Source organism: Tinamus guttatus, unplaced genomic scaffold (genome assembly GCF_059628265.1).
Source record: "Tinamus guttatus ecotype Peru unplaced genomic scaffold, ASM5962826v1 Tinamus_guttatus_pri_ptg000515l, whole genome shotgun sequence".
NCBI lineage: Eukaryota > Metazoa > Chordata > Aves > Tinamiformes > Tinamidae > Tinamus > Tinamus guttatus.
In genome coordinates this window covers 51,246-78,762 of record NW_028289049.1, presented here as the reverse complement: position 1 = coordinate 78,762, position 27,517 = coordinate 51,246, and the positions used below count along the sequence as shown (strand labels likewise).

At 39.5% G+C, this 27,517-nt stretch overlaps 1 protein-coding gene across 2 annotated transcripts; it reads left to right on the top strand.

Moving 5' to 3' along the window:
• The first annotated feature begins 1,772 nt into the window (after window positions 1-1,772).
• MMEL1 (membrane metalloendopeptidase like 1) lies at window positions 1,773-27,306 on the top strand. Of its 2 annotated transcripts, none has more exons than XM_088533679.1 (23): window positions 1,773-1,853; window positions 7,371-7,534; window positions 11,802-11,861; window positions 12,299-12,460; window positions 12,892-12,972; window positions 13,462-13,557; window positions 13,888-14,006; window positions 14,672-14,737; window positions 16,513-16,647; window positions 17,075-17,164; window positions 17,754-17,890; window positions 18,424-18,517; window positions 18,757-18,885; window positions 19,499-19,597; window positions 20,191-20,274; window positions 20,523-20,626; window positions 21,089-21,147; window positions 22,440-22,559; window positions 23,207-23,340; window positions 23,745-23,810; window positions 25,912-26,007; window positions 26,365-26,441; window positions 26,914-27,306. In XM_088533679.1, the coding sequence occupies exons 2-23, from the start codon at window positions 7,381-7,383 to the stop codon at window positions 27,011-27,013; spliced, it is 2,262 nt and encodes a 753-aa protein (XP_088389805.1). In that variant the 5' UTR covers window positions 1,773-1,853; window positions 7,371-7,380; the 3' UTR covers window positions 27,014-27,306. The 2 variants fall into 2 exon arrangements, with proteins under 2 accessions (XP_088389805.1, XP_010223582.1); XM_010225280.2 differs by lacking the exon at window positions 1,773-1,853 and adding an exon at window positions 7,186-7,237.
• The last annotated feature ends 211 nt before the right edge of the window (window positions 27,307-27,517 follow it).

Here is a 27,517-nt window from a genome sequence, read left to right as displayed (position 1 = left end):
CTTCTGTCTGTTCTTGGTCAATAAAATCTACTTATTGAAGAAAAGAGGTAATTAATCATCTGTGTACATTGTGTATGCCCACATCATTAATGTGTTTGGATGTTTTAATTGATGGCATTCTCAGCTGGTATGGATGGCTTAAAATGGGAGCTAATGCAAGCCAGTTAAGCCTCCTAATAAACCTGACTGATGAACTGCAGGCTCATCACATATCAGGTAGAGGTATAGAGGGAAAAAGTGGTAAGATTAGCAGTGGGAAGATCTGATTCTTCATGTAGTTCATTTATTTTATTTTCACTGGTGCAGATCTTGTGTTTATTCGGTTGATAATAACAAGGGGTGAGAAACCATAAAAGCAATTAGATACCTTCTTACTAGGCACTAGAGTGCCTAGGCTTGAGCCCCAAAGCCCTTGCTGTGAACTGGAATCTGCATGGCAGACAGAAATCCTGTACTGTGTGCAGCGTTGGTTACTGGAGAGTGAGCTATATGCCAGCCTAAGAGGCAGCTCCACCACAGTGGTGCATGTGGAATGCCAGGCCTTTTCCGTGCTGACCGTGCTGCATTGTTGGACAGGCAGACACCTCTCTCCATCTGGCTTCCATAGCCAGGGTACATTCCTGGTGTCTGGCACTGCCAGCAGTTCCTGTGGAAGAACTGACTAGATCTCTCTATCTTCTCTTGTCCAGCAGCTTCCAGTACTGCCACCACCACCACCCACAAAACCACCACAATGAGCCCGTTGTTCGCTCAGGTTGTGAGTTCAGTACCTCTTCAACCTGAACAGTACAGACCTGCCAGCTTCCACAGCCGTGTCCCAGTCCTCAGCGGGCGTGCGGGAGGACGTAAGGTAGGGCTGAAAGGGGAAGTTTGCTAAAGGTTAAGCACAGGTACAAGCATTTTGCTAAATCAGCATTTCACACCATGGACAGTCTTGCTGATCCTAGGTGTATTGATTTATTGAGAAAGATCTTAAGAGTTTGGTCTTCTGTGTTTAATTAAATGACATGCATATATTGTGTAGATACGTATGGCTATGATTATATAAACTTTTTTATCTGATCTGAATCTCTTTCATTTCTAAAAGAAAATACATTCTTTCATAAGGAAACTATAAATTGTACATTTTATGGATAATACCACTGAAATTTCTCATATAAGTAGGTGTCTATAGATGAAAATAAATTAAAACGACATACATTCATTTCATTTGTAATCCCTCTTTCTATATGGCAATATAATGCAGAAACTATACTTTTGTCGTGCATATGCATATTTTGAAAATTTGTATTTTTATTATAAGTATTCAGCACTGCAATTAAATGTAGGAAAAATGAGACATTGCCTTCCAGAAGCCTTCTTGGTAGAGGCACTTGAAAATCTCTTGGAAAGAATTAAAGTCTGTCATTGTTAAATTCAGCTTCCCTACGAATGAATTGCTTTATTAGAAAAGATCTCTGAATGCTGAAAGGCCAGGAAATCATCTTGCCCTGTTAAAAACAGCACTGGTTGTGCCTTCTTCACAGGCTTTTTTTCCAGTCTAGGTATAAAATCAGCTGATTTCAAATATGTTGGAAAGAGTTAAACTCCTTTCTAATGCTCCCTCATAAGTCTCCAAGCAGAGCATTTAATTCATTGGACATTCTAAGCCCCCTGTGTGTGAGTGAATGTACGAGGGAAAGAGAAAGGGAGATGTAGGCACAGTACTTTGCAAAACCATTTCTTGGGGAAAGCGTGTTAAAGAGAACAGTTTATTTCCCACTGCCAGAAAATGTAAGCATTCCAATTACTTGCCAGGAACTGCACAGACCACCTGTCTTCTGCAGCTGAAAATCCTTCTTCACAAGACAGAGGTAAGACAACTTCTCATTTTCACCTGCTTCTCTGTGCAGAGTGCATGCATTTAGAAATTCACAGCAGAAATCACAGTTTGCCTTTTACACTTCCTACCACTAACATCTGATGTTTGTTATTCTCATGATGTTCAAAAGATCATTATCTCTACAGGGAGGTTAAGGATGAATTTTGAACTTTGAGGTTTTCTAATCTGCTTTGAAAGTGCATTTACTGCAGATTATTTACACTACGCACATCTAGTAGCCAACCCACAGAAAATATTTGAGCACCGATTTTTTTATGTACTAGTTGACAGTCATAAGTTACACAAGTTTCAAAGACAAGCACATTGTTTTGAGCAGTGAGTTAGATCTGTAGTCTGCATCCACCCTACAATGAAGCAACAGGCAGCATCCAGTCATTGTCCTGGGTCATTTATTGCTGATTGCCTGGGCGTATGCTGCTTTTTTTGAATGTTGCCCTATAGGTTCAGACTGCCTTCTATATTTAACTGTAGTTTCTACCTCTTTAGACAGACACAAGTGCAGGTAGACTCGTTTTTATTATAGTGTCTTAAATACTGCTTGCACTCTTCAGAAAGCAATCGCATCAACTGAGGAGACTGTGAGGTTAATAAGAAGATTTTACTGACATTTTACAGATCTGTAGCGTTGCATACCATTTTGGTGACTAAGTGATATTAGTATTGATAGCAAAGCTGTCACTTTTAGACATGCATTGCACCTCTTGGTGTAGGTCTGCTTTACTGGATTCTGCATTGTGGGTTTTTTGCCTGTGTGCAATCCCTATCTATGCATAGTGTTTATGTATATGCGTTAAAGAGGAAATGAAACAGCAAGAACAGCTTTTCAGATGATCATATAGCATTTTTCTAGTCCTTTCCTTTGCCAGTTTACCTTGCCACCTGACCTATTTCCACCAAGTAACCCGGCAGTCCGGAGTTATGTGACAATTAATACTAATTCCAAGTATTAAGCAGTATGAGTCAGCCCCTAGCCCATATCACACAGCAAATCAGCATTATGTCTGGGTGCTGACTTAACTAGAGTAAGGACAGTTTGGATCCAGGGTTTGAGGATAAGTTCTCCTTGGAGTAGGAATGAATTTGCTCTATCTTCCCATATTCCAAGAGGGACTGTCGTCAGTGTTCGAGCTGGAATAGCTTTTGGTGAAATTACATTGGATGCTTTATAACCTTCACTGGGTAAATTTGCTTATCAACACTGACAAGCCAGAGAAGGAGGAATAATTCTTTCTACTGCCATTGGTTACAAATAGTTCATACCAAAGGGAAGTCTTTGAGGAACTCCAGAAGTCAGCATTTGCTTAAAGCTGAAGTAACTGAACAGAATAAACACAGACCGCATCATAATGCCAGAATCTTTTCAGTGTATCTGCAGTCCCACAGGAGGCTTGTCCTATCCACATAGTAATAGATACTAGCCAAAGATATGAGCTACACTGCAAGTAGCAGCCAAAGCCAGCCCACTAGAGCCCCTCAGGACTCTCTGCATTACCCTTCTTTTACAGGAGTGATGACATGATGGAGGCTGCATGCCCATATCACTCTAAAGGCTTTGGATGTCTGCCTAAGAAATCAAGATTTGTATGCAACCTTTTGTGTGTATTCAGAGAAAAGAACAAAACTCTGGCATCCAGAAGTATGTGATTTTCTCTCCTATCTTAGTATGAATCAGTTTAAAAGGGGATAAAAAGTGCAGCAGATAGAGATGGAAAGCTGGTTTCCAAGGTAACAATGCTTAAACCATTTTGTACTAAAAACGATATCTGCACCACATCCTTCTTTCTGATTACTCTAGGAAGTTGAGCTGCTTAAACATCTGGGTGTAGCTGTCTAACACCTGCAGAACCCCCAGAGCACCAACTGATGAATAATGACCATACTGGCCATGCAACCCCCATTTTTTTAGAGTATACAGAGATAACAACCATTACATCACCTATTTGAGTGATTCAGACCACACTGTTACATCAGCACTAAACATAAGATTTTCTTAGAGTAACCCAAATGAGTTGCTGGGAGACCAGCATGCAAAAGGCCACTTTAAGGACACTAGGGAGACACTGTGCAAAACCCCAAGAGTGGCGGAAAACTAAATAGGTGATAGAGACTGATGTAATGCTGGTGCATGGTTCATGATGTACCTCACTGGCCATTAATCAAACATGCTCACAGAAGAAAAAAAAGTGTATGCATAACCATTTACAAATTTACTTTTAGAAAATAAAACCGTCTTAACCAAGAGTTGACACAGGAGGCAAGTGAGACCCAGCAACCAAACGCCTGAGGAAGATGATACACTTGAATAGTATTTTCCTCCCAATGCAGTGTCCCAGCTATAAGCATGGCTATTCCAGATTGTCCAAGGGAAATCTAAAACCAAAATAGTTCACAGCCCTGAATCAAGCAGAATCTCCCAAATAAGTGAAGTAATAGCAAGACTATTTGTTGTTCTGAGCTGGAGCTCTCTGACCATAAGTTTTCCCTAGACTTGAGAAATTTTCCCAACAACAACACTGCATAAAAATTCCAGACTAGCTCCTCTCCTTCTCTACCAGAATTACGATAGTTCTGTGTGGTTTGGGGGTCTCTGCGGTAAATAATTTTGTTTGGGGTCTTAACATCCACGGTAAAAGCACTTGTAGGAAACAGTTATCCAGATTGGTGGCACAAGCCCTACCCTCTCAGGTTACTAACGTGAAATCTATTATTTGAGGCTCTTTTTTTTTTGATGCAATGTTGTTGTGGAAAACTCTTTAAAAATCCAGATTCATCATCTACCAACTCGCAGAGGAATGTCCTTTAGTTACAACAGAAGTAAAAGGAAGAAAACATGTCAAGTAACCCAGTGCAAACAACAAGTGCCTCATTGTCTCATGTTTTGTGTCTAAATTGCTTTTGGGGAAGAAAAACATACATTTCCACACATTCTTTAACCCAAACCCAGCCAACCCAGGCTCAGTGCTACTTAAACCATTCCTCACTGATACCTGTCTGATCACTGACAGTGAAAGCATTTATACTAAATTTATTTCAGAACTAAATTGAAAGAGTAAAATACAAAATATCTGTCACTACTGATTTCCCTATCTAAAGTTCAGATTGACTTGAGATAACCTTTATTAAATGCAAGCCAATGTCATTGCTACACCCATAGTTCCCTACATTTCCTACTGGAAATGGCACAACTTTTCCTCAGCTCTGCAAAGAAGTAAAGCTATAAGAGGTGCAGGAAAAGGTTCTTGATATCGTTTCCATTTCCTCCCTGCCCCCTCTTCAAAAGTTCTGCAGGAAACTGTGAGTGTTCTGGGGACATAAAAGGATCTATGTCCTTGGTGTCTGTCTATGACCTTGAATAAGGCACTTTGGGCTGTGCTCAAAATGTTTTTTATAGATGCCTACCTAGGTGCTCCTCTAGCTCTTGCTTACACAGGGAGTTGGGGTCTGCATCTGGAGCAGCGGGCAGTCTAATCACTCCTGGCTTTCTTAGTATCAGAGACCACGTTAGTCACGATGCCAACAGCAGGAACCACAGGAAAAAGTAGAAATAAAGCTCCTAGGTTCTCAAATATCTTGATTCTCCATCTGTGAAGTGGGAAAAATAATGCCCTCCAGTGTCCCATGGTTGTGTAACAAGCATAACTATGTTAATACTTACAAGGTGCTTGTCTGTTGCAGTATCATGGAACTTAATGAGGTAGAACTTCCTCAGAGCCAGCTACAATGCATCGTATTAATAAATCTGCTCACATGCATAGGAAAATAACCTTGAGCTAAATGTGGGACTTCCTAAGAAAGATATAAGAGCTCTTTTAACTCAAATTAATTGTGTAACTCTGACCTTTGCAATAACCTTCCCTTGGGCACCCAGCATCTGCAAGTGTGGTGAGAACATAGTCTTGTGCATCCATTTTTTCAAACTTTTGTCATCTTATGCTCCTCTTCAGAGGGAGGAGTGATAATAGCTGCCTTCACACTCAACAGAAACTTAAGATGTAACATGACCTGAAACAAAGGCAAACACTCAGCGAGGTCTGGAGGCAGAGCATGGACTCCAGGAGGAGGTTGTGAGTCCTGGCAGAAGAGACATTGTTTGTTTCCTACCCCATTCAAGGAAACAGGTCTGTGCTCCGAGTCTTGGAACATTCTGTGTGTGCATTCCCAGTAAACAGGACTGCCGTAAAGAAATCCTGCTCTGTCCTCAGCACTTCCTCTTGAGCACACACAGAACTCCGTTTTGGAGGAGTGGCCAGGTCAAGAGAGGTATCAATCTTAAGATTTATATAGTGTTAACTTTGGCAGTGAGTTACACTAGCTTAATAAAGCAGCCTACAGGGAGAAAAACAACCTCCTACTCCCCCTTGTTACAAAGTTAACCCTAGATATGACTATAAATTTAAATAAAATAAAATACAGGAGTGATCACGTGCCTGTTCTGCCCTTGCTTTTATGCCCTTCACAGCTAGCAATATTCCAAGTAGCAGCACAAAAGAGGAATTCTGTTCAACAATCCATATATCAGTGTATTTTCCAAAAAAGAAGCTGTTTCCATCTATCTCACCCCAAACCTGTCAGCACAGGAGAGCGAGGTGATTTCAATAGTTTTGCACCTCTCTGACTTCACATTCCTTCTGGGAGCACAACAGCCAAATAACCTGGCGGTGAGATGAAGCAGATTCCAAAAAGCTAGAGGAAACTTAGCAGAAGCTGCAGCAATAGCTTGTGCCGCTTGCACACTCAGAGTCCTTAGCCCTCAGTCTGCCTCTGTAATGCAACCTCTCCTCCCCCTGCTGCTCAGGAGCTTTTGCTTGAAGCTTGGAATTGCACACAGCTGAGCTCAGAAGTTGGGGCATGGCTCTGGGAACACTGAGCAGCTGGAGGTCGGAAGCTTCTGCAGAGCTGGGAGCTGACACATATTCTGGGAGTCTCCTGCATTCAAAACCCTTCATCTCTGCTAAGGACAGAGCAGCCTCAGCTTGCAGACCCTGACTCCTGCTTTGGCATTCGGCTGCTGTTAACAGAGCCCAGCAGAGCTCCTTGTATCCAGAGGGGAAAGGAGAAAGTTTTTTGAGACAGCAGGATACTTCTTGAAACTGATACTGGAAGAAGGCAGTCTCTTCACTCCTTTGCATTTGGGGACTGGCTTTTGGGACAGAGGAGTTGCCCAACCTCGTTATGAGACTTTTCCACACTTGCCAAAGAAAGCTCTTGAGATTCCAACCGCGCACCCCAGAGTCCAGGATAGTGTAGCCCGGAGCATCGCCCCAGCAGCACGCCCTGAGTGCAGTCCATCCAGGAGGCACTGCACATGGAGAATGAGGTTGGCAAATCTGTGGACAATCAAATGGATAAATACATGTAATAATTTGGAAGTTTTCTTTGTCTTTGCTTTTATTCTGCTTCCTTTTTCTCCCTGATTTGTTATGCATTTACCCCTGTATGGATTTAGCTATGCTGTTAATTATTTCTCACCTTCCTCCCCTCATTTTAGAGTTACAATAATGGGGAAATCTGAAAGTCAAATGGATATTGTGGAAAAATCAACAAAATCTGGAAAGCAATCCTGGAGCTTTGTGGCAATCGGTCTGGCTGTCTTGCTGCTCGTTATGACTTGTGCAGCGGTCGCCCTGGTGATCCTGTATGCCAGCAGCAGAGGTAAGAACCTGCAAGTGATTCCCCTTCTCCCCCTGCAAACAACATCCAAGGCTTTCTGCAGAGCTGAATTAAGACTACGGGAAGAAGGTGACCGCCTATGTGAGGGCTTTGCTATCTCTGCCTTGTTAAAACTCATGTACAGAAATGATTTTGTTGGGTTTGATTTCATTACTAAGTTGTGTAATGCAGCAGGTGAGGGGGGCAGGATTTCTATGCATTTTGTTGAATCTAGAGCTGCTTTGACAAAGATATATATATATAAATTGCACTGACCGGGCAGTGTGTAGGGGTGTGTGTGTGTGTGTGTAAGGCTTGAGATTTCCATATTTTGTAGAAGCCTCAGTTTAATTACAGCCAGAAGTTATAAAGCAGCACCTGCTTAGCAGATCTGCATAGGAGATTGCTTATCACAATGTGAAAGCCTTTTTTAAAATGCCAGTGAGCTACTGGAGAGAGAAATACCCTTCTCTGTGTTACATGGGGCTCTTTCATCTCCAGGTGACATGTGGTTCACTGACTTTCATGTGAATGTCTTGCCAGGGAGCTGATAACAAGGCAATTTCTTCCAGGTATTTCACCTAAATATATTAACTGCAGAGTTTACTCCAAATTAGCATTTTCAGTAGCATATCAAATGCAAAGTCCTTTTTATTTTTTTTTCCTGAAGCAATAAACAGAACAGGTAGCAGTACTTTGCCTCATGCTAGTGATTTCCATGAATGTCTCTTGGTTTCAAAGCTTTGTTGAAATACTACAGAATAGAATTAATGTATTTGAATAGCGAAACTAAAGCAAGGCACTGCTCTCTTCTACATTGTCTCTGCATCCCCTGCCTGCAGTGAATTGCTTTCTTCAGCACTTGTAAGTGCCCCAGTAGTGCACATTTCCAAGTAACAATTCATGAGAAAAGCCTCTTTGTTTCTCCTCATGTTCTACCAGCAAGTGAATGTTACCAGTATTTGTACCTGTGCCAGAAGAAATCTTTGAATATTCAGATATTCACAATAGTTCAGGTATTTGCAATACTAAGCACACAATTCCTCATATTTATTCTATTACCCCAGGAGGCAGGAGAAAAAGTCCCCAGAATTAGGTCCTAGAGTAGGAATTCCTCTATCAAAATACTGGGCTGTGCTGACTTCCATTGCTTATGTCTTTCTTGCTTGACTCCTTAATTCATTTTCTACCTCCCGAGGCTGTACAGTTTCTCACAGACAGCAGTACTTTGTGCTCCGCAGGTTGTCACTATTCACGTCTCTTACAGAGCCTGTCCTAGAGCTGGAGGGCCTGCCCATGCACCCAGACCCTGCGCTGTTAGCAGTGTGTGGACAGGGAAGAGCAATGCAAGCGCTGCCTGAAGAGCCTGTGTCCCTGGGACCATCTCCTGCTGGGAGCGGACCTCACAAAGTCCCCTTGTGCCCCTGTAGCTCCCGTGCTGTGGGTGGAATAACTGTGCCCAGGTGGGAAACCAATGGAAGTTAGAGGAAGCACAGGGCTTCAGAAGGGGGCAGGTATTCGCGGTACTGATCCTCGCCTCAAATTCTTATTCTGTCTCTTTTAGCCATACTTACTGATAGACTGTAGATGATAAATCCTAAGAGAGGATGAAGAAAAAAGAAAGCCTTTGGTTGTCAAGTCAGCCTGAAGAGAAAGTCCTCTCAGAGAAAAAGCAGCTAGATTCAGCAATTACATGATTTGCTGCAATTCTCTGCTCTAATAGCAGCACGGGCAGGCTGCGATGTTGACAGCACTTCCTCTGCAGCTGAGAACGGAGTGAGAAGCTGATGAAGTGCTGAAAGGTGAAGCTCACACTTGCCTGCTTGATGACAACTGTGGATCTAATCGTCCCAATGTGTGCCATCCCCAGCCATCTGTAATCTTCAGAAAGCACGGGGGCAAAATACTAAACACCATGCAGTTCAGAGACTCTATAGCGTGATTTGCCTGGGCGTCTTTGTCTTTAAAAAAGCTGAGAAAAGCAGTAATGGACTTGTATGTTAAAAAGGCTTTCAAAAGATGAACTGCTAAAGAAAGGTGGAAAAATGGAAAGATTAATTTTAAGACAGAAAAAATGTTACTAGATGTTGGATCCTGAAATGGTACAGCAGCAGTCTGTGCCCCGAGTGTGTAGGCTCCCTCGTGGACCATAAACCTGGCATCCCTCCCACATACAGGCCTCTGTGGTGGAGCTGGTATTTACTGAGACTGCCAAGTGAGATCCTCAGAAGACACCTCTCGCTGTTTTCAGGCCCTCCTGGAGGGAGGCTAGGAGTACTGGAAGGAAGGGCAGTGACAGGGGGTAGTTGCCTGTGCATTAAGGTTTGATGTGAGAAGAGACAAGTCTTGATTCCCCACAAACTCTTCCACCCAGGTGTTTGCTTCCTGAGTACCAGGGTATTCAGAACTGAACAAACTGAACTGATTTTTCCCCTGGTATAGATTGATATTTTTATGATTTACATTAGCGTCAAATATGCCTCACTGTTACTATGTTATGCTCGTAAGTTTCACATCACACCCATCTAAATCCTGATAGATATTTTAAAATATATATTTATATATTAAAATATTTTTTATTTCTGTTTCTAGTTATTGGAGATTCAAGAGGTGCAGTTACAAAGCTCCAGGCAGTGAGCAAAGTCCCAATAAATACATTGTGAAGCAAAACAGGCAGTGTTGGTCATATCTCATACAGAGTCAGGTTGGCTTTGTTCTTTGTCAGGAATGGTACTGAGGCATAAAAGAGATAATTGATAGAAAAACAAAGAAGCCGCTTTTCAAAGTAAACCGAGCCCCTCACCAGCCATTTTTAATTATCTGTTTTTGTGGCACAGTTTCAGAGCTCTGTATGTGCAACCAAGGTTTCAGAACAGATTTGGCTTCCGTGCTCATGCAGCTCAATTACATTTTCTCAGTCACAAAGGCTTTTTGAACGAGGGCAGTTAGAATCTTATTGATAGCACTGGGGGTCCAGAAACAGGTTATACATTTTCAGGGTATGTTAAAGGGAGAAGCTTTGATTTAAAAAGCTTCAGAGAAGTTCTCTCTGGTGCTTCAGCAAGGGTGGAAGAAATGTGGCATTATTTTTGCAGTTAACTCCTTTTTGCCCCCTACTATTTCCCCATTATGGAAAATTTCAAAATGGATTTGAACTACTCTCTCCTTTTCCCCAAAAGGGGATTTCTTCCTTTGGAAATATCCTGCACTTCTAATTCTTTTCTTTTCTTTTTTTTTTTTTTCTTTTTTTTTGTTAGAGAATTAAGGGAAAAAATTGCCAAAAATTTGCCTTTGTTTCATCTATACAAAAGCACAAAACTTCTGTATGTGAAACTTTGAGATATTGCAAATCTTTTACTCATCCTGAGTTGAGATTGCTAGTGTTATTCTAATGCAGATCTACCCTCACACAACACAACAGCACTGAATTGAAGCCTGAATGTTACATTCCCAATCACAGTGGGGGCTTTTTATGTTGTTTCCACTGAAGAACTTCAAAGCCCTCCTTTCTCCCCTACTGTTTTTTCTTTTTTTTTTTTCTGTGTGAATTACTGTCATCTTGTTTGCTCTCGTGTAAAACATTTGTTTTCATTGCAAGGATTTTTTTTTGAGTAACTTTTTTGCAAGCATTTTAGTGTAAGGATATTAAAAAAAAAAAGTTTAGAAACATGCTGATCCTATTGGAGGGTGATGGTGGAAGAGTTTTTCTGTTGTAGACAGACGTAGTGTTCTATCTAACATAATAGAAGTAGATATTGAACTATTTCACTTTCAAAGATTTCACCTTTTTTTTTTTTTTTTTGCTTCAGTTTGATTTTTGTGCCCTAAGGCCAGTATGAAATCAATAATCCAGCTATGAGCTTTTCTACCCTGTTTAAAACTCTCTGTCACTGTGGCTCTGAAGGTAAAGAAAAAGCTCAGATGCTTAAAGCATCTTAGTATATTGTATAAAAGTTGACATCATACGTTCAATATGTGTCAGAGAGCCTATGGAGACCGTCAGCAGGAAAACAAGCTGTTGTATCCTCCTCCCAGGTGAAGTGAAGCTCACTGTCAGTACTGCTTTCACAGAAAATTTCCTCATAACTCTGAAAATAAATAATGTCTTCACAATTGTCACTGGATCTTTTACTGGCAGTAACATTGATTTGCTCTAAAATTAAACAGACCTCTCACTAATGTTGGTGTTTGGCTGTTGGTGAATGGCTTTGGCAGGAATTCCTTTCCTAAACAACTAATTTTATCTGCTTTCTTATTCCTCTCCTTGCAGGCACTGGCTATGGCACCAGTTCAGGCAACATATGCACCACACCTGGATGTGTTACAGCAGGTAATGATTCTTACTATGAATGATTACTGCAGAGGTCAGGATTTACATGCTATTAGTTCTACATAACTTGAATAACAATAGATTGTGCTCTTAGACTGGAGAAATTTGTAAGGAATGAAACTTTCAGTTGGGCTCAAAACACGTTATTATTGTCTCAGGCAGCAAGTATAGCTGTCCTCTTTTCTTTTCCATTGTACACCGTTGCCATTCAGAGGCTCCCTCTGCAAGCAATGTGATCCCAGTGCAAAAGTCCAGAGTCAGACACTTCCCAGCCTCTATAAATTAGAGTAGGATTCTTGGAGTCTTCACAATGAGTCCTATCCAGGATGAGCATTATATGCAAGATACCTTCTTGCCAAGCACTTCCTTGGCAATTTCGGTAATCCGGAGATTATTTGGCACTCTGTGGAACTCAGCTCTCTGATTTTGATGTATAGCTGCTAGAATAATTCAGAATATGGACCCAACAGCTGAACCTTGCAAGGATTTCTACCAGTATGCCTGTGGGGGCTGGCTCAATCGTCATGTTATCCCAGAAACTAGTTCCAGATACAGCATTTTTGACATCCTGAGAGATGAGCTGGAGATCATCTTGAAAGGTAAGAATGAGGTTACACTGTTTGTTTTTATTTGTTTTTTTTTTAATCTATCCTTGATTATAAACTTGTCGTTAGTTGCATATATTATCTACTCTCTGTACTCTCTACCGCATACTATATAGAGAAATCCTCTAGTCCTTTAGTCTCTATATATCTTTCTGCATCAATTTTGTGGAAACATGCTGTTCCCACTAAAATATTAGCTATAGGGGCTTGGGTATTAACTTCAGAGGGAGCAGGACAAGCTTTGAGCATGTCCGTCTTCTTGATGCTTTTTTTCTGTTAATAGCACTTTTAAAGAGCACTCTGGTTTCACAATGATTGAAGCCTCAGATAACAAGTGTTTATCATAGAGGTGACTGAGAATTCAGAGCTATGGAAAGATGAAAGATCTCCAGGGCAAAATCTCACTGCAATGTTTCTTTCCCCAGGTGTGTTGGAGACTTCAAATCAAGGGGACAGAGAGGCATTTCAGAAAGCTAAAGTACTTTACAGGTCATGCATGAATGAGAGTGAGTCTCTTCTTTTTTCCGTTGGTACTCCTGATTAATATTAAACCTACAGCTCAGGCAAAAATCCAGTGAAATCTGTCTAACCCCCATGGCTTGCCTGGAAGTCTAGTCTTCATTCAGGTGAATGAAGACATGTTGCTACATCTATAAGACTTAGTATGTGCATTCTGGAACACAGGAGGGATTTTGGTTATCTACCTCCAGTAGCAATGCAAAACCCTTTCCTCTGAATGAGGAAATGCTGTCCATTTCATTCTTTCCAAAGCCTTTCAATCTATATCCCTAATGATGTGAGCAGAAGTGTTTTCATTGTTTTTCCAAAGACTAGTACTCTTCAGGAGTAGACAGATGATTTCATGGTATGAAGATTATTCTCTTTTACTGTGCTATAAGATTCAGTTGTAGATTTAATATGTTAAAGACAAAAATTATTTTTTCTTCATCTTTTTCAATTAAAAAAAATTACAGTGTTTGGCTTTCTTCTCTCAGGTCTTATAGAGCAGCGCGGTTCATTGCCCTTGCTAGAGGTCTTAACGGTGGTTGGAGATTGGCCAGTGGCTTCTGCAGACTGGAATAACACCAAAGGTAATTCCCCCAAAAAGTTCAGTAGTGCTTAGTCAGAATTATTTACTGCACTAACTAGACTGATGTCGTTATATTACATTCTCAGTTTTATTTTTTTCTTGATAAACCAAAGTTCAGGATATTAGATGTATTTAGCATAGAGTAACCTGTGTAATTAAGATGCTGTAAATTTAATACCTCATTCATGAGCAATGGACATTTTAAGATGCTTTTAGGAAAACTTCATATGGTTTTAGTTTACTTGAGCAATAGGCTCACAGGCTATACAGCTTAGCCAATCCTGATACGTATAGATATTGTATAATGTGTATTTTCTCTTTTATCTCCCAGAGCCAAACTGGAGCATGGAAGAAAAACTCTCTATAATGAACTCCAGATTTAACAAACGTGTCCTGATTGACATGTTTGTATGGAATGATGACCGGGATTCCAACAGACATATCATTTATGTAAGAAAAAAAATACAGGGAATTATTTATGTATTTCAAAATCATATTAGATAGTTTTCTGCACAGCAACAGATTAGCTTTCCATAAATCAGTCAGTATGCACAATACAGACAAAATGTACACAACAATTCATATCCCATGCTACAGATCTGTATCAAATTCATTTTGAGAGACATTATATGGTGGAATAAATTGATTTGATTTTGATTAAATTAATGGACCTTTGCTGATTAACAACATTTTGTGGTTGTAAAGTCTTATGACTTGCAAATGCTGGTGCATTATAATATATAGGAGGACATCATAAGTTTTTAAAATAGGTAAATAAATAATATTTAAGAGGTCATTCATGTATTTCTATGCGTGAAATCCAGCCCTGGAGAGAAAATGCTTGTTTTCTAAGTTGCTCAAAATTATTCTGAGACCTCAGTGATTACTGCAAGATTTGCTTAATGAATCATGCTAAAAAGCCTTCCTGCCCTTATCTAGAAATTCAGAGAGAGGTTGTAGCTTCCATCTCACCCCAGTTTCTAGAAAGCTAAAATTTTCCTTGATTGTTTGCTAAGTGTGGTCCTTCTGACCAAGAAGTCATGATGCCTTTCGAGGACCCCCTTGACAACACCTATTCCTGATCAACACTAACTAAAGAATATAATTTCCTTCAGATTGACCAACCTAGTTTAGGAATGCCATCCAGAGACTACTACTTTAATGGAGGCACCTATCAAAGGGTAAGTATTCTTTGTAACTTGTTTACAGCGTTGTGAGATTTAAGTTCAAATTGCTCATCTCTGCCAGCAAAACTGCTGGCAGAAGGGAAAGGTTGTAAATAGCTAGTACTTTGTTACAAACATATCTAGAAAATTTATCAATTTCCAAACTGAAAATATTGTTTTAGTACTTTTTATTTTTCTCAATTACATCATGCTCACCGAGAAGATTTACATCCTCGCATTAAACTAATTTCCTAACATGAATGGAAGGGAACACAGAGAGACAACAATCAGTATTTCAGACTTTTTTCTTTTCTAGTGGTTGTAAAGATAGATCCAAAAGTCAGTGAAACTAGAGGGAGTCTTTCCACTGACTTCAGTGTGTTTGAATATATTTCCAAATATATTATAGTCTAAAAATAATATAGTCTAAGATATAATGCTCTGAAATTTTCATGGGATTGTGTTTTAACACCTCCTTCTGGCTACCTTTGTAAACTAGCATTTTCTGGGGGTTTTTTGTTGTGAGACAGATTAACAATCTCCACATATCGTTGCATAGGGAACAGCAGAGAGCTGCCCTGTAGTCTGCTGGTAGCTGGTAAAAGTAGGACTGCTCTGCAAGTTTCACTTTTATAGTTATATTTATACAGTATGTGTATACAGTTATATTAGAAAGCAGAGATATTTATGCATGTCTAGATAAAAGTCAGATTTAAAAGACTTCTAGAAAGTAGAAAATCAAGTACAATACATAGAAGATCCTAAATTAGCAGATAAAGCAAAGAGTATTTAATATCATTTAAAGTTGAAGCTATAAAAAAGGAAGGGGGACGCTAAAGATTTGTTTTTAATCTTAATGAATAAAGAGGAGACACAACCCCTTTTTATTTGCTATTTAACAGCTCACTTCCCATAAATAATAAACCAAACTCTGATGACTCTGCACTCCCCCTGTGCTTAGTCCAGCATCTTTTGGCAAAACTCCTACAGTGGCCTGTGGGAGTCTGGCCTGATTAAGGCCTTAGCATTCAGCCTAAAAGCATAAATTATCATCGTGTAACTGCCTGGACTCCATTTCACAACAGTTATTGTGTTTATCTGGTTTCCAAGGCCTATGGAGGAAGAAAGAATAATAGGTAATATTAAGCCTTCCTGTATCAAAAACCTGAACTCCCTCAGCAGCCAAATATCTGCAGCCAAGGTCCATTCTGAGGCATAAATCACAGCTATACCTTCCTATTAGAAATAAAGCAAAGGTATCACTAGGAACCAGAAGAGAAAGCTTTTCTTTCAGACACTGAAAACAAAGGATTTGGAGGATTTATGTTATTACTGTCAGAGAACTTTAAACTTCATTTTTTACCCTGAAGAAGGATCACTATTCCCATAGTATATTTCAAAACACAGAGCCTTCTGTACTTGTTCAAGAAGTAATTTTAAGCCAGAACTCCAGAGGGTTGGACTGCATAGGGAAACAAAGTGTTACTCTCACTGCGTATTTAGACACTGACAGCTGCATTATGGTGTGTTCGAGGATCAGCTGAGGTCCTAGGTATTGCAGGAGTATCCAGTATAGTAGAAAAAATATTAAAGGCAAGAAAATGGTGTGGAAAGAGTTGCATTGGAGATAAAGACAAAGGTTGTGCCATATCATTTTTACTGGGCCAAACTTTTCCACAGGACACTGTAAAAGCTAAAATAACATGAACTGACTGCTGAATGAGGATGGACAAACTGTATACTTTTCCTCATGCTGCTAGATGCACAGGTTTGATTTCTTGTGCGTACAGGTCAGAGAAGCTTACCTGCAGTTCATGATCACCATTGCCAAAATGATCCGAGAAGACAAGAATATGCCTAAAGATGATTCTTTTGTCCAAGAGGAAATGACAAAAGTTATGCAGCTTGAAACTGAGATTGCAAATGTGAGTATAGAAATCAAGAATTTGGGATGATGCATGGGGAAAAGAGAGTCTGTCTTGCTCTCTTGTGCAGAACTTTTCAGTTATGGTACCTCCATAATGCAAGGGCCAACTTCCTGGCATCTTCAATTATTGTAGGGTTCTGCAGACTCAGAAAAGCCTCCTCTTCCGTTCCAAAGAGGATAGAGGGAATCTCTTGTCTCGATATGTTAATGAAACTTCATATTGAGTTAATCAGTGAGGCATGACTTTGCTGTACTGAAATGCAGAAAGCAGTATTGGACACCATTAAATGAACCTTCTTTTCCAAAAGAAACTGGTTTATTCTCAGAATTGTTTAAGTATGTATATGTGCATGTACATTTATATGATACCTGCCATTGACACTTGTGTCAGTTGATTCCAGTAATAACCTTCTGAATATCTTCAGGCAACTACCCCTGCAGAGGAAAGGCATGATGTGACCTTGTTATACAACAAAATGACTCTAAAAGAGCTACAGGAAAAGTTTTCATTGAATGTAAGTGTTTAATGAGCAGTCCACTACTTCCAGCCTCCTCCTTTCAACCTTATTATCATGACAATTGGAAATGGCTTTGTGAATTCATCACAGTGATGCAACAAAAATGGCTATAAAATCATTTCAATTCTTAATCTTAGAGGAGTTTTAAAAATCATCTTTTTTTTCCTGAACAACACTACAGCTGCAGCATTTGCTGTATTATCTGTCTCTGCACCTAGCAAGAAATCAGAATTCATGAATCCCAAGGGAAAAATAAATGCTTGGAAGTCCTATGTGTAAAAGAAGTGATCTGGATCTTTGGTTCCTAGTGGTTCCAAAAACAAAAAACATGATCAGATTTCACTAATCAATCAGCATAAATTTGAACACAGTAAATTCTTCCAACATGATACTCTTAAGAACAACTGGGCCTTAGTGCTGCTAGAACAATAAGCACAAATGTCTATATGCAGTAGGTTTGCTCTACTCGTATGTAAGCTGTGCTGCCAACAGCAGACAGTACAATCCCAGAGAAGGTGGAAAGCCATGACAGTTATAAAGCACTGACACACCTGGCATCTCTGTATCTGTCTCTTTCTCTGCCTAGGAGTTTAACTGGACCTTCTTCATCCAAGGTGTCATGTCTTCAGTAAGTGTTCATGTCGACCCAGAGGAGGAGGTGGTGGTGTATGGCATGCCCTACCTGCAGGAGCTGAAAGCAATTATCTCAAAGTACTCAGCAAGGTAAAGAAACTGGGGAAGATGTGGGACGAAAGTCACAGTATTGTGGAAATGTGAATTATTTGGTCCACCTTGTAGTTCTGCCAGAGCTTCTCTGAAAAGAAGTCATACCATCTCACTGTAAAACAGGTAATACTTCGCTTTCTCCAAAGAGCACTGCAAGAAAAGAACCATTCTTCTCTCCTGAAGTCTCTGGTACTAAACATCTCATCTAGTTTGTACCTGTTTAGGTTACATTGGAATAAAAATTAGGGCATGAAGTTTAGCTCTTTTTACGCTCTAGAAGGAGTAAAAAAAAAAAAAAAAAAAAAAAGGAAAAAAATAAGAAAGTTAGGCCCTGAACAAGCCCCCAGCATGGATGCTTTTGCAGTTAAGCAGCCTGCGCTAAATAACAGCAGACACCTGTAGATGCTATGAAAGTGATAGCTGGCAGCAATTGCCTGCTTTGTCATCTCCACTCAAAATTAAGATTCCTCTCCAACTGTCTGCATTAGAGTTGCTTTTTAAAGGGAGTTTGCTTTTGCTTTTTCACACAGCACCATCCAGAACTACCTAATCTGGCGACTGATAATTGATCGAGTCAGCAGCCTGAGTCAGCGTTTCAAGGATGCTCGGGCCAGCTACAGGAAGGTATCTTTTCTCTTCCTAAAGAGACTCTAGAGCATAGTACTGAAGGAGACTCTCAGTCACCAGTCCAGTCCTTGTCAATACAATGACAAGCATGTAATCCCAAAGCATAAATCTGAGAAAATTGCAATCACTAGAATGGAATCTTTGTCTTAGGTTAGTCTCCTCTTTAGGTAGTGAGGTGGCAGAGGAGCTGGAAGGAAGTTGTATAGACAGAATTAATGCTATACTATATATTGTAGGCACTTTACGGGACAACACTGGAAGAAGCCCGCTGGAGGGAGTGTGTGAGTTATGTCAACAACAACATGGAGAATGCAGTGGGAGCATTGTACGTCAGGGAGACGTTCGCGGGTGAGAGTAAGAGGATGGTAGGTAGTTGACCTTTCATGCTATTGTACACTTTTCATCCAGTCCAATCCCCCTGCTCAAGCAAGGTCACATAGAGCAAGTTGCCCAGGACGTTATCCAGATCTTCCAGGATGCTTTTCTGCTTCCTTTACATACACTGAAAATGTGGAGTATTTCCAAAGGCATCTTTATTCAAAGTCATCCCGAATGGCAAAATTCATGGACTCAGTCTGTGGGGTGCACAGTCCATGGAGCTACCTCCCTCATTTCTAAAAGCTTTCTGTTGGGACAGTTCAAAAGAGAAAAGGCAACAACGGGTGAATGGAAATAGATATTGAATAACAATATAACTTTAATATACTCCAAAAACTATTTTTCTCTATTTTGACCAGTATGTTTCTTGCCTCCATCCTAGTACCTCCAGTTAGCATCTCACAAATAAAGGAGTGTCCATCAGCCAGGAGTTACAAGGCATAACACATTTGGGATGCCGTTTTAAATGGCAAGTACGCTACTTTAGAACAAAGGATGTGGGGAGATCAGCTTTCAGCAGGAAACATTTCACCCTCTTAGCTGTATCTGGAGAGAATGGGGTGTGTGTGTGTGATTAATCTCTTTCTGCCTCTCTTTTAGGTCCGAGATTTAATAAACAAAATCCGTGAAGTGTTTATTGAGACCCTAGATGAGTTACAGTGGATGGATGAGACATCTAAAGAAAAAGCTCGTGAGAAGGTCAGAGATAGCAAGAAATTTCAGTATTCTGTTGGCAATATGGAATTTTGTAGTATCACTTCCCAGGTTCTCTTCAAATGAGAGAAAAAACATTAGGATTCTATAGTAATTATCCTTTGTTATCCATTATCCTATTAAATTGTCCTTTTTTATTCATTTATAACTCAAACACATATATTTCCTCTGATTAATCTTTTGAATCAAGTTAGAAATGAGGAGAAAAGATGATACCCAATGCATCAACTAACATGACAACTGAATCCAATCCAGTCTCCCAAAGCAAACTTTTCACTCACTTTAGGATCATCACTGTTGCAAGACAAGAAGCATCAAATGAGGCTTAAGCCCAAGTCCTGTCATATGATGCTTTAGCATCTGCAGGTCTGCCATTGTGGCTGGACTCGCTTGGAGATGAGAGGAAGACTGTATGTTTCATGTAAAAGAATCTTACTGGGCAATAAGGTGCATTTTATCACGATATTTGCATCAAATTCTCACAAAAAAAGTGGCTGTAAGTAAAGGAGTTTAAACAATTATGTGAAATTTAAAAATTGTACAACTAAGAGAAAACATTAAACTCTCTTTTCTTGTAGGCAATGGCAATTAAAGAACAAATTGGCTTCCCAGATTATATTTTGGAAGATCACAATGAAAAATTAGATCAGGAATATGCTAATGTAAGTATGCTATATGCACCTTAATAAGTGCATATAATAACCATACTGTTTTGCTATTTGAACTAATTATAACTATGTGATTGTCATTTCCAAATGCCTACAAACTTGATTGTGTTGCATGGTTTATAAGTAAATGCCTGCAAAGCACATTGCCATCAAAATGTTTTTAGAAGATGCATTCAGTGGCAGAAGGAATTCCTCATTCAACACAGCTTACTGTGCTACTGGGCTATCTATTTCTTCTTCAGTTAAACTTCAGTGAGCACAACTACTTTGAAAATATCCTGGAAAACCTGAGAGCTGGTGCCCAAAAGAGCCTGAAGAAACTTCGAGAGAGAGTTGACCAAGACATGTGAGTGTCCAGAATGCACACTACGTAGACATCCTCCTAAATTCTGAAATAATGGTTAATACGTTGAAGTAATATGTTGTTGATAACTGAGAATGCTTATGTTTGCGATCTTTCAATTTTTTTCCCTAAAATTAAACAGTTGCTTGCCTGTAACACTACAGGTTCATCTAGTTCTCTCACTCTAATCCTTCATCAAGCTTCTTCCTATTCAATGCTGCAACAAAGCTACTTAACACAAAAGCAGAGACCAAGAATAAAGAGTTATCTGAAACCAATAGAGTTTCCCAAAGTGACTTACTTTAAACGAAAGTTATTTGTCAAAGTTAAATACTCATTATCTATGAAATATGTGGCTCCAACCATAGACACTTGCAGATTCCTGACTGCAGATTTGCAGTTTTGCAGAATAGCTCAGTGTTTATAAAAATTCTTGACTAACTTGCATTCAATATTTACTTTTAGATGGATAATTGGAGCTGCAGTGGTCAACGCATTCTATTCCCCCAATCGGAACCAGATAGGTAAGTTTACAATTATTTTAACAGCTGCATGGAACTAAATAATCATTTGTTGTACCACAAGGGCTTGAATCTCCTCTGCAGAGGTAGTCCTGCCTTTGACCTCATGGAAATTCTGAGCAATGTAGACAGGCTTTTCTGTTTGAACAGTTGCTTTGTTGATTAATATTCAACTTCTTTCAACCTGGCGGGCATAGTTCATATCGTGTAATTGAAAAAGCCTTATGTTTGAAGACCTGAGACACTAACAGCTATTGTATGAGTGCCAGCTTCAGGGACTAGTGTGCACTCAGTGTATTCTGAGCTGGATATACTCATGTTTCTACATTCCTGGCAATCATAAGAGCTCCCCAGTTTGCTATTTGTGCAGATAAAACTGAAATTATTTTGGTAAGAGGCACACCAGAGCAAAGAAACCTGCAGGATGCCAGATATGTGTGATTTTGGAGAGCTGCTAGCCTGACCACTGTTTTTATGAGGACTGTAATCATCTGTGAGTCAGTTTTCCAGACAGGGAACTCAAGCTTTGAAACTGCTTCTCTCTAGAATTTGGTCTCTACAAGCAGTGCAGAAGCAACTGGCAGAAGCTACTTGGATCTGAAAATACAAGCCAAAATCTAAGCACATCTACTCACAGTAGTGTAGATACAGACTAAATTCTAGCGAATATCTCGTTAGAATGAAGTGTTAGCATCTAAATTTCTGTGGAAGCTTATTTGCGTTTCATCTTGCTTATATAGGATGAAGGCTAAACTCTATTGACTCTGAGGCTTTCTTTCAGTACATTGAAGGAAGAAAGATTTCTTTCCCTCTTGTCCCACCCAGAGTGGCACAAAAGAGCAGTTGGTAGTTTTTAGGAATTACTGCTGAGCATGTTTTACACACTGCATACTGCTGGTAACCTGCATATGATTGCTAACCTTTATTTAACATAAACAAAATAAGGCAATAAAACATCCATTAGCTCTCCTATAAAATGGCTTTAAAGCACAGACTGTACATATTTCCAGAGGACAGTTACTAAACATTTAGCTCATTAGTCATTTCAGCATACATTATATACCAAATTAGGCTAAAGCTGAAATGCAAACGATAGCTTGTTCTCAAATGGGCAGATACTATAGTTCAGATGCACTGAACTAATGCATTAATAGTTGTCATTGTTTATCAAGAGAGAAACAATTTCACAAATGGAGACATGGTGGTTTCTTTAATAATCTCATATTTTAGGTTTTTTCCTGACCCTTCCTGGCTGCCATAAACCTATCTCACCCCTTTTCTCTCTCTTTTTGCAGTTTTTCCTGCTGGGATTCTACAGCCTCCCTTCTTCAGCAAACATCAACCACAAGCACTAAACTTTGGTGGGATAGGGATGGTTATTGGGCATGAAATTACTCATGGCTTTGATGACAACGGTGAGAAGATATCTAAGGAAATAATTCCTTTTACAATTGCACCTGTTACTCTGTAGGAAATTAAATTTACACACTGCTGTGAAGGAAGTATACATGCATACATGTACATATATGCCAAATAAGTCACTACTGGGGACTAACGCTGAGAAAACACCAGAACTTTGCTTCTAGCTTTCTTCTCTTATAGCAAAGTTGTTAATTTTCTATGATCCTCAGTTTTCTTACATGGACACAGAGAATAAGTACCTTAGACACTTAAGAGGAGCTAGAATTTTATTATATGATGTTTGTATAATCTAATTAAAACTACATCTAAGTCTTAGTGCTGTAACTGAAGTTCAGACTGCTGACTGAACAGGAAATGATAGAAATCTAGAGCAGCAATGAAAGGACCCCAAGTGATCTAGTCTGTTCCTTTGTCCTGTGGCGATATCAACCTTCCCAAAAACGTTTCTGATGAAGTTCTGGAGCACAGACAATGCAAGAGGTATATTAAATCAAGTAAATCAAAGGAGGAAAGAGTGGGAGGAAGTGTAGCTCCAATATTAAAAAGAAACAGATGCTACTGTAGAAGAGTGCTTGCTCAGATTCCTTTGGAGACTGTGCTGTCATTCAAAGCTTTCCATTTTTCTTGGTTTTATGTACAGGTCGGAATTTTGATAAAGATGGAAATATGTTTGACTGGTGGAGCAACTTCTCAGCTATGCATTTCAAGGAGCAGTCTCGTTGCATGGTTTATCAGTATGGGAACTACACATGGGAGCTGGCTGGAGGAGAAAATGTAAGCAGAGCCCTCAGAAACTGTACTGCTTAGAACATTGAGAGGGAACGGAAGCTGTTGTTGGTTTGAAAGCAATAGGGCTTCAAGCACTTGGTTCAAATTCTGAGGAGAAAACCCGGAAGCATTTTGTGGTAGGAAATAATATCCTCAGTCCTGCTAGCATATATTCTTCACAGCAGCCTGCACTCTGTTTATGCTATATTCATAGCAAAATTTCTATTCTAATCTACAGGTTTAAAGCTAGTTATTATTACTTTCATTCTCTGTTTTCTTTAACCTAGCCCAAAGTCACTGTTGCCTTCTGTTCCATACATGACTGTGTATCTGTAATTTGTGATTGTGTAATTTATGATTGTGGATAAATGAAGTTACTGATTGTAGACTAAATGATTATTCTGTTACAGGTCAGTGGAATAAGCACATTAGGAGAAAATATTGCAGATAATGGAGGAGTCCGACAGGCTTATAAGGTACCTTTCAAATATATTATGAGTAAATTTTTCCCTGTATTCAGCAGGGGGTCATCTGTGCATCATAGATCATTAATATGGTTTTGATCCTGTGCATCATTAATATGTTATTACCATATTCAAAGAATTAAAGCCTCTGTTGTATATCTGGAGTCCTTGTGCATCCATAGAACGGGATTATTGCATTCATGAATTCCAGAGAAGACCACCTAATTCTCCCACCTCTGGTTTTGCTGTTGCACAATGCTTTATGCATGATGTTCAGACAGCCTACAGTGTTATGGAGGAGCAAATGTAAAAGACTCTCCATTTCTGAAAACCTGTGATCCTGAAAATGGGAGCTACAGCTTCAAACAGCCTTTCAGATGGCAACAGAATAGTGGCTCCTTGGCAACAGTTTGCTGATGTTATGAAGTAAAGCAGCTGGTTTTTTCCAAGTTTACTTCTGTCGTGCTTTTCATCTCTGATCTGAAAAGTGACATGTAAGGTAGGACATGAAAAGAACTGATGGATATACCATTTCCTCAAGGGGGATACAAATCATATCTACCAAAAAAATTGCCTCCGAAAGCCTCGCTCCTTTTATTGCTTTCTTGGGTCTTATAAACTATAGGAAAATAGCTTGCTTCTATTTATTTCCATGCAGCTAGTAAGTAGAATATAAATGCAAGGACTAATAATCTCAGTAGTGCTGCTTCTTTCCAAGGTGAAAGGTTGTTTCAGCTAGTCAGTTATTTTCAAAACAGGAGAAATGCTATCGATATTTCAGTACAGTACTGCCGTGCTGCAAGTTCAAAAACTGTGGTGTCCATCTTGACGTTATCTTTTAAAAACACTATTCTATGTCATCTTATTTCTTTTGCTATAACAGGAAAGTCACCTTCCAGCCTCAGGGAAGTCTCTTTAGTCCTCCAGGCTTAGAAACCCTCACTCTAGATAAGAACAGAGTATTTATCAAGAGCAGGAAGGCTCTTTACGTGTGAGCTAAGGTGTGAGCATGGAATGTCCTTTTCTCTGAATAGTTCCAATAGTTGTTATGGTAAAACTTTTTCCTCTGATGTTTTGAATATGAGAACAGTTAAGGGTGTTTATAGAAGAACAACCTTAATTTTCAGAAATCTAGAATGACAATTCTGACTCTGATGGATACCATTAAAATTAATTACTTTTTTTCAAGTGAATACTTACTTGGCTCTAAAACGTATCACAAATATGGAAAAGTATTGTGGTATGACATAAATAACCTGAATACATAATCCTCCGAGCTTCTATGTCATTGAATGTATTTTTACCCTTACCTCAATCTTTCCTATGTTTTGTGTGCTTTGGGACTATCTCAGGAACAGAGAGGATAAGGTAATAAAACATTTGAAATTAACAGCATGAGGACACATTAACTTGTCTCCATTATGTCAATATTCCTAAAAAAAAGAAAATTGGCCAATTAATGTCTAACGATAACGGGTAATGGTTTTAACTTTGAGCAAGGTTATTATGAGCTATTTTATCAGCAGTTACCTGAAGAGATAAAAATCATCACCATAAAAGCATGGAGAACACTTAACACTTTACTTCCAGAAACAAATTCTTACAGTCAAAAAATCCTATCTAGCCTGATGATTTTTCTTCAAGCTGCAATCACAGGCATTCAATTTCAGTTATTGTATTGATCTAATACTTCAAGACAGTAATCATCAACAGCACTCATGCTTTGTTGTGCCTGCTTGCTGAGACACAGTACCAAACCAAAGGTCCATCAGAGTGCTTGTATCTTCTATTAAAAACAGAAAAAAATGTGTATGCCACCTTTCTACAGAAATTCAGAATAGATCTCCAAGTGACTCCCTAAAGAACACAAGTAGATACTTGCACTAGTGGTCCACTGGTCAATAACAACTACAGATCTAAACCTCCCCTTTCACTTTAGATTTAGGTTTTTTATTTTTTGAACAGCTTTTAGTTCAGAGTGTGGTAAAAAACATGTTGGGTTCAGGCACCTTGTGACTGGAATTTCTTACCTCAAAAATAGCATTCAAGAATATATAATGTCTGAAGCAGCAGGCCTGCTGCTCTTCTGATTTGACTTTCTAATCATATCTAGGCCTATCTGAAATGGCTTGAACGGGAAGGGATGGAGCCAGAGCTGCCTGGACTGAATCTGTCCCACAAACAGCTTTTCTTCCTCAACTTTGCCCAGGTGAGAACACAGAGATACCCAGCACATGCTGCATGAAAGTATAAATTAGATTATCCTAAAGGTTAGGGAGAAAATCATAGTCTTCAACTCCACTGAGTAAGGTATTCATCATCATCAGTACTCATCAAAACATCTGCAAGACAGATGTGAAAGAGTTTAGTGATTAGAGGAAAGATTTTTCAGTAACTTGTCTGATGGCATTAGTGGAACCTGATGGAACGAGGATACAGGAAAAGCAGGACACCTAGCAACCTGTCAGACAACATATGGGGAGCATCAGCTTTCGAGGGCCTGTCATTTAATTGGTTTGAATTCCCTTTAATACTGACCCTCAGATTATTAATCCTTCTTGTCTAGGTTTGGTGTGGTTCCTACAGACCAGAATATGCTAGCCAGTCAATAAAGACAGATGTTCACAGTCCTCTGAAATACAGGTGGGTTTTACTAACTGATGACATTGCTTGGTTCAACCCATTGCACCAATATACTGCAAAAGGAGAGAGTGGCTCATCTCTTAGCAGCTTTGTTTTAACAGGCAAGATAAAACTAGAATAACTTTCAGAATTTCTGCATTAACTTCCAGGAAACTACGGAAGTGTACGTTCCTTTACTGGCCCTAGTGAATTGGCCAAACACAGGGAATGCACCAGAATCCACTTAATAGGCTGGCTGTTCTAGAATTTTATTAGTCGTATTAGCTATGTTCTCCTTGTGTAGAGGTTGAAGGTTCCTTACTGTGAGACTGTAATAGAAGTATCTGTTTCTAATTCACTTGGTGAATTATATTATATATTTTATATATATATATATATATATATAAAATATATTATATTATATATTACGTACTGTTTTCCAGAGCAATGGTCTCCATGCATCCATGCAAATAAGTTCCTTCTCTTTGTTTAGGGTGATGGGATCTTTGCAGAACTTTGAGGCCTTCTCGGAGGCGTTCCACTGTAAAAAGGGTACAACCATGCATCCTGCGGAGAAATGTAGAGTGTGGTAGCCAAAGAGAAACCTGGTAAGAATGACAAATACTCTGGCGATAAAATATGCCAACGATGTGCCTGATGTTCTCCCGCTCAGTCACAGCCAAGGCTAATGGTGCAGCTACTGTGGTGACAATCACAGCACCAGTGGCACGGAAGCTCTTACGGTTCCGCTGGGAAATACTGCACATATCTCAGTGACTGATGGGCTGTGCTGAGAGCCAAGTGTGCTCCAGAGCAAATATGACTGTTTCAAATGACATCCCGACTGTTACTATGTTACTGCATCAGGGCTAGTTATTCAAAAACAGGCAGACAGAAACAACTATCTGTATACAAACAAGTATATATCTATTTTTCAGCAAGAAACACTAATTTTAATGTGTCTTTCAGTTACATCTTCTGAGACTCAGCAAACCTGTTTGAGGGGTTTCACCAAACTATTTTTCAGTAGTCTGGTTCAGTTTCTGGTGCTTTTTCTGAAATTCAGGCCAGAGGTAAAATAAATTCTTGTGCTGTCC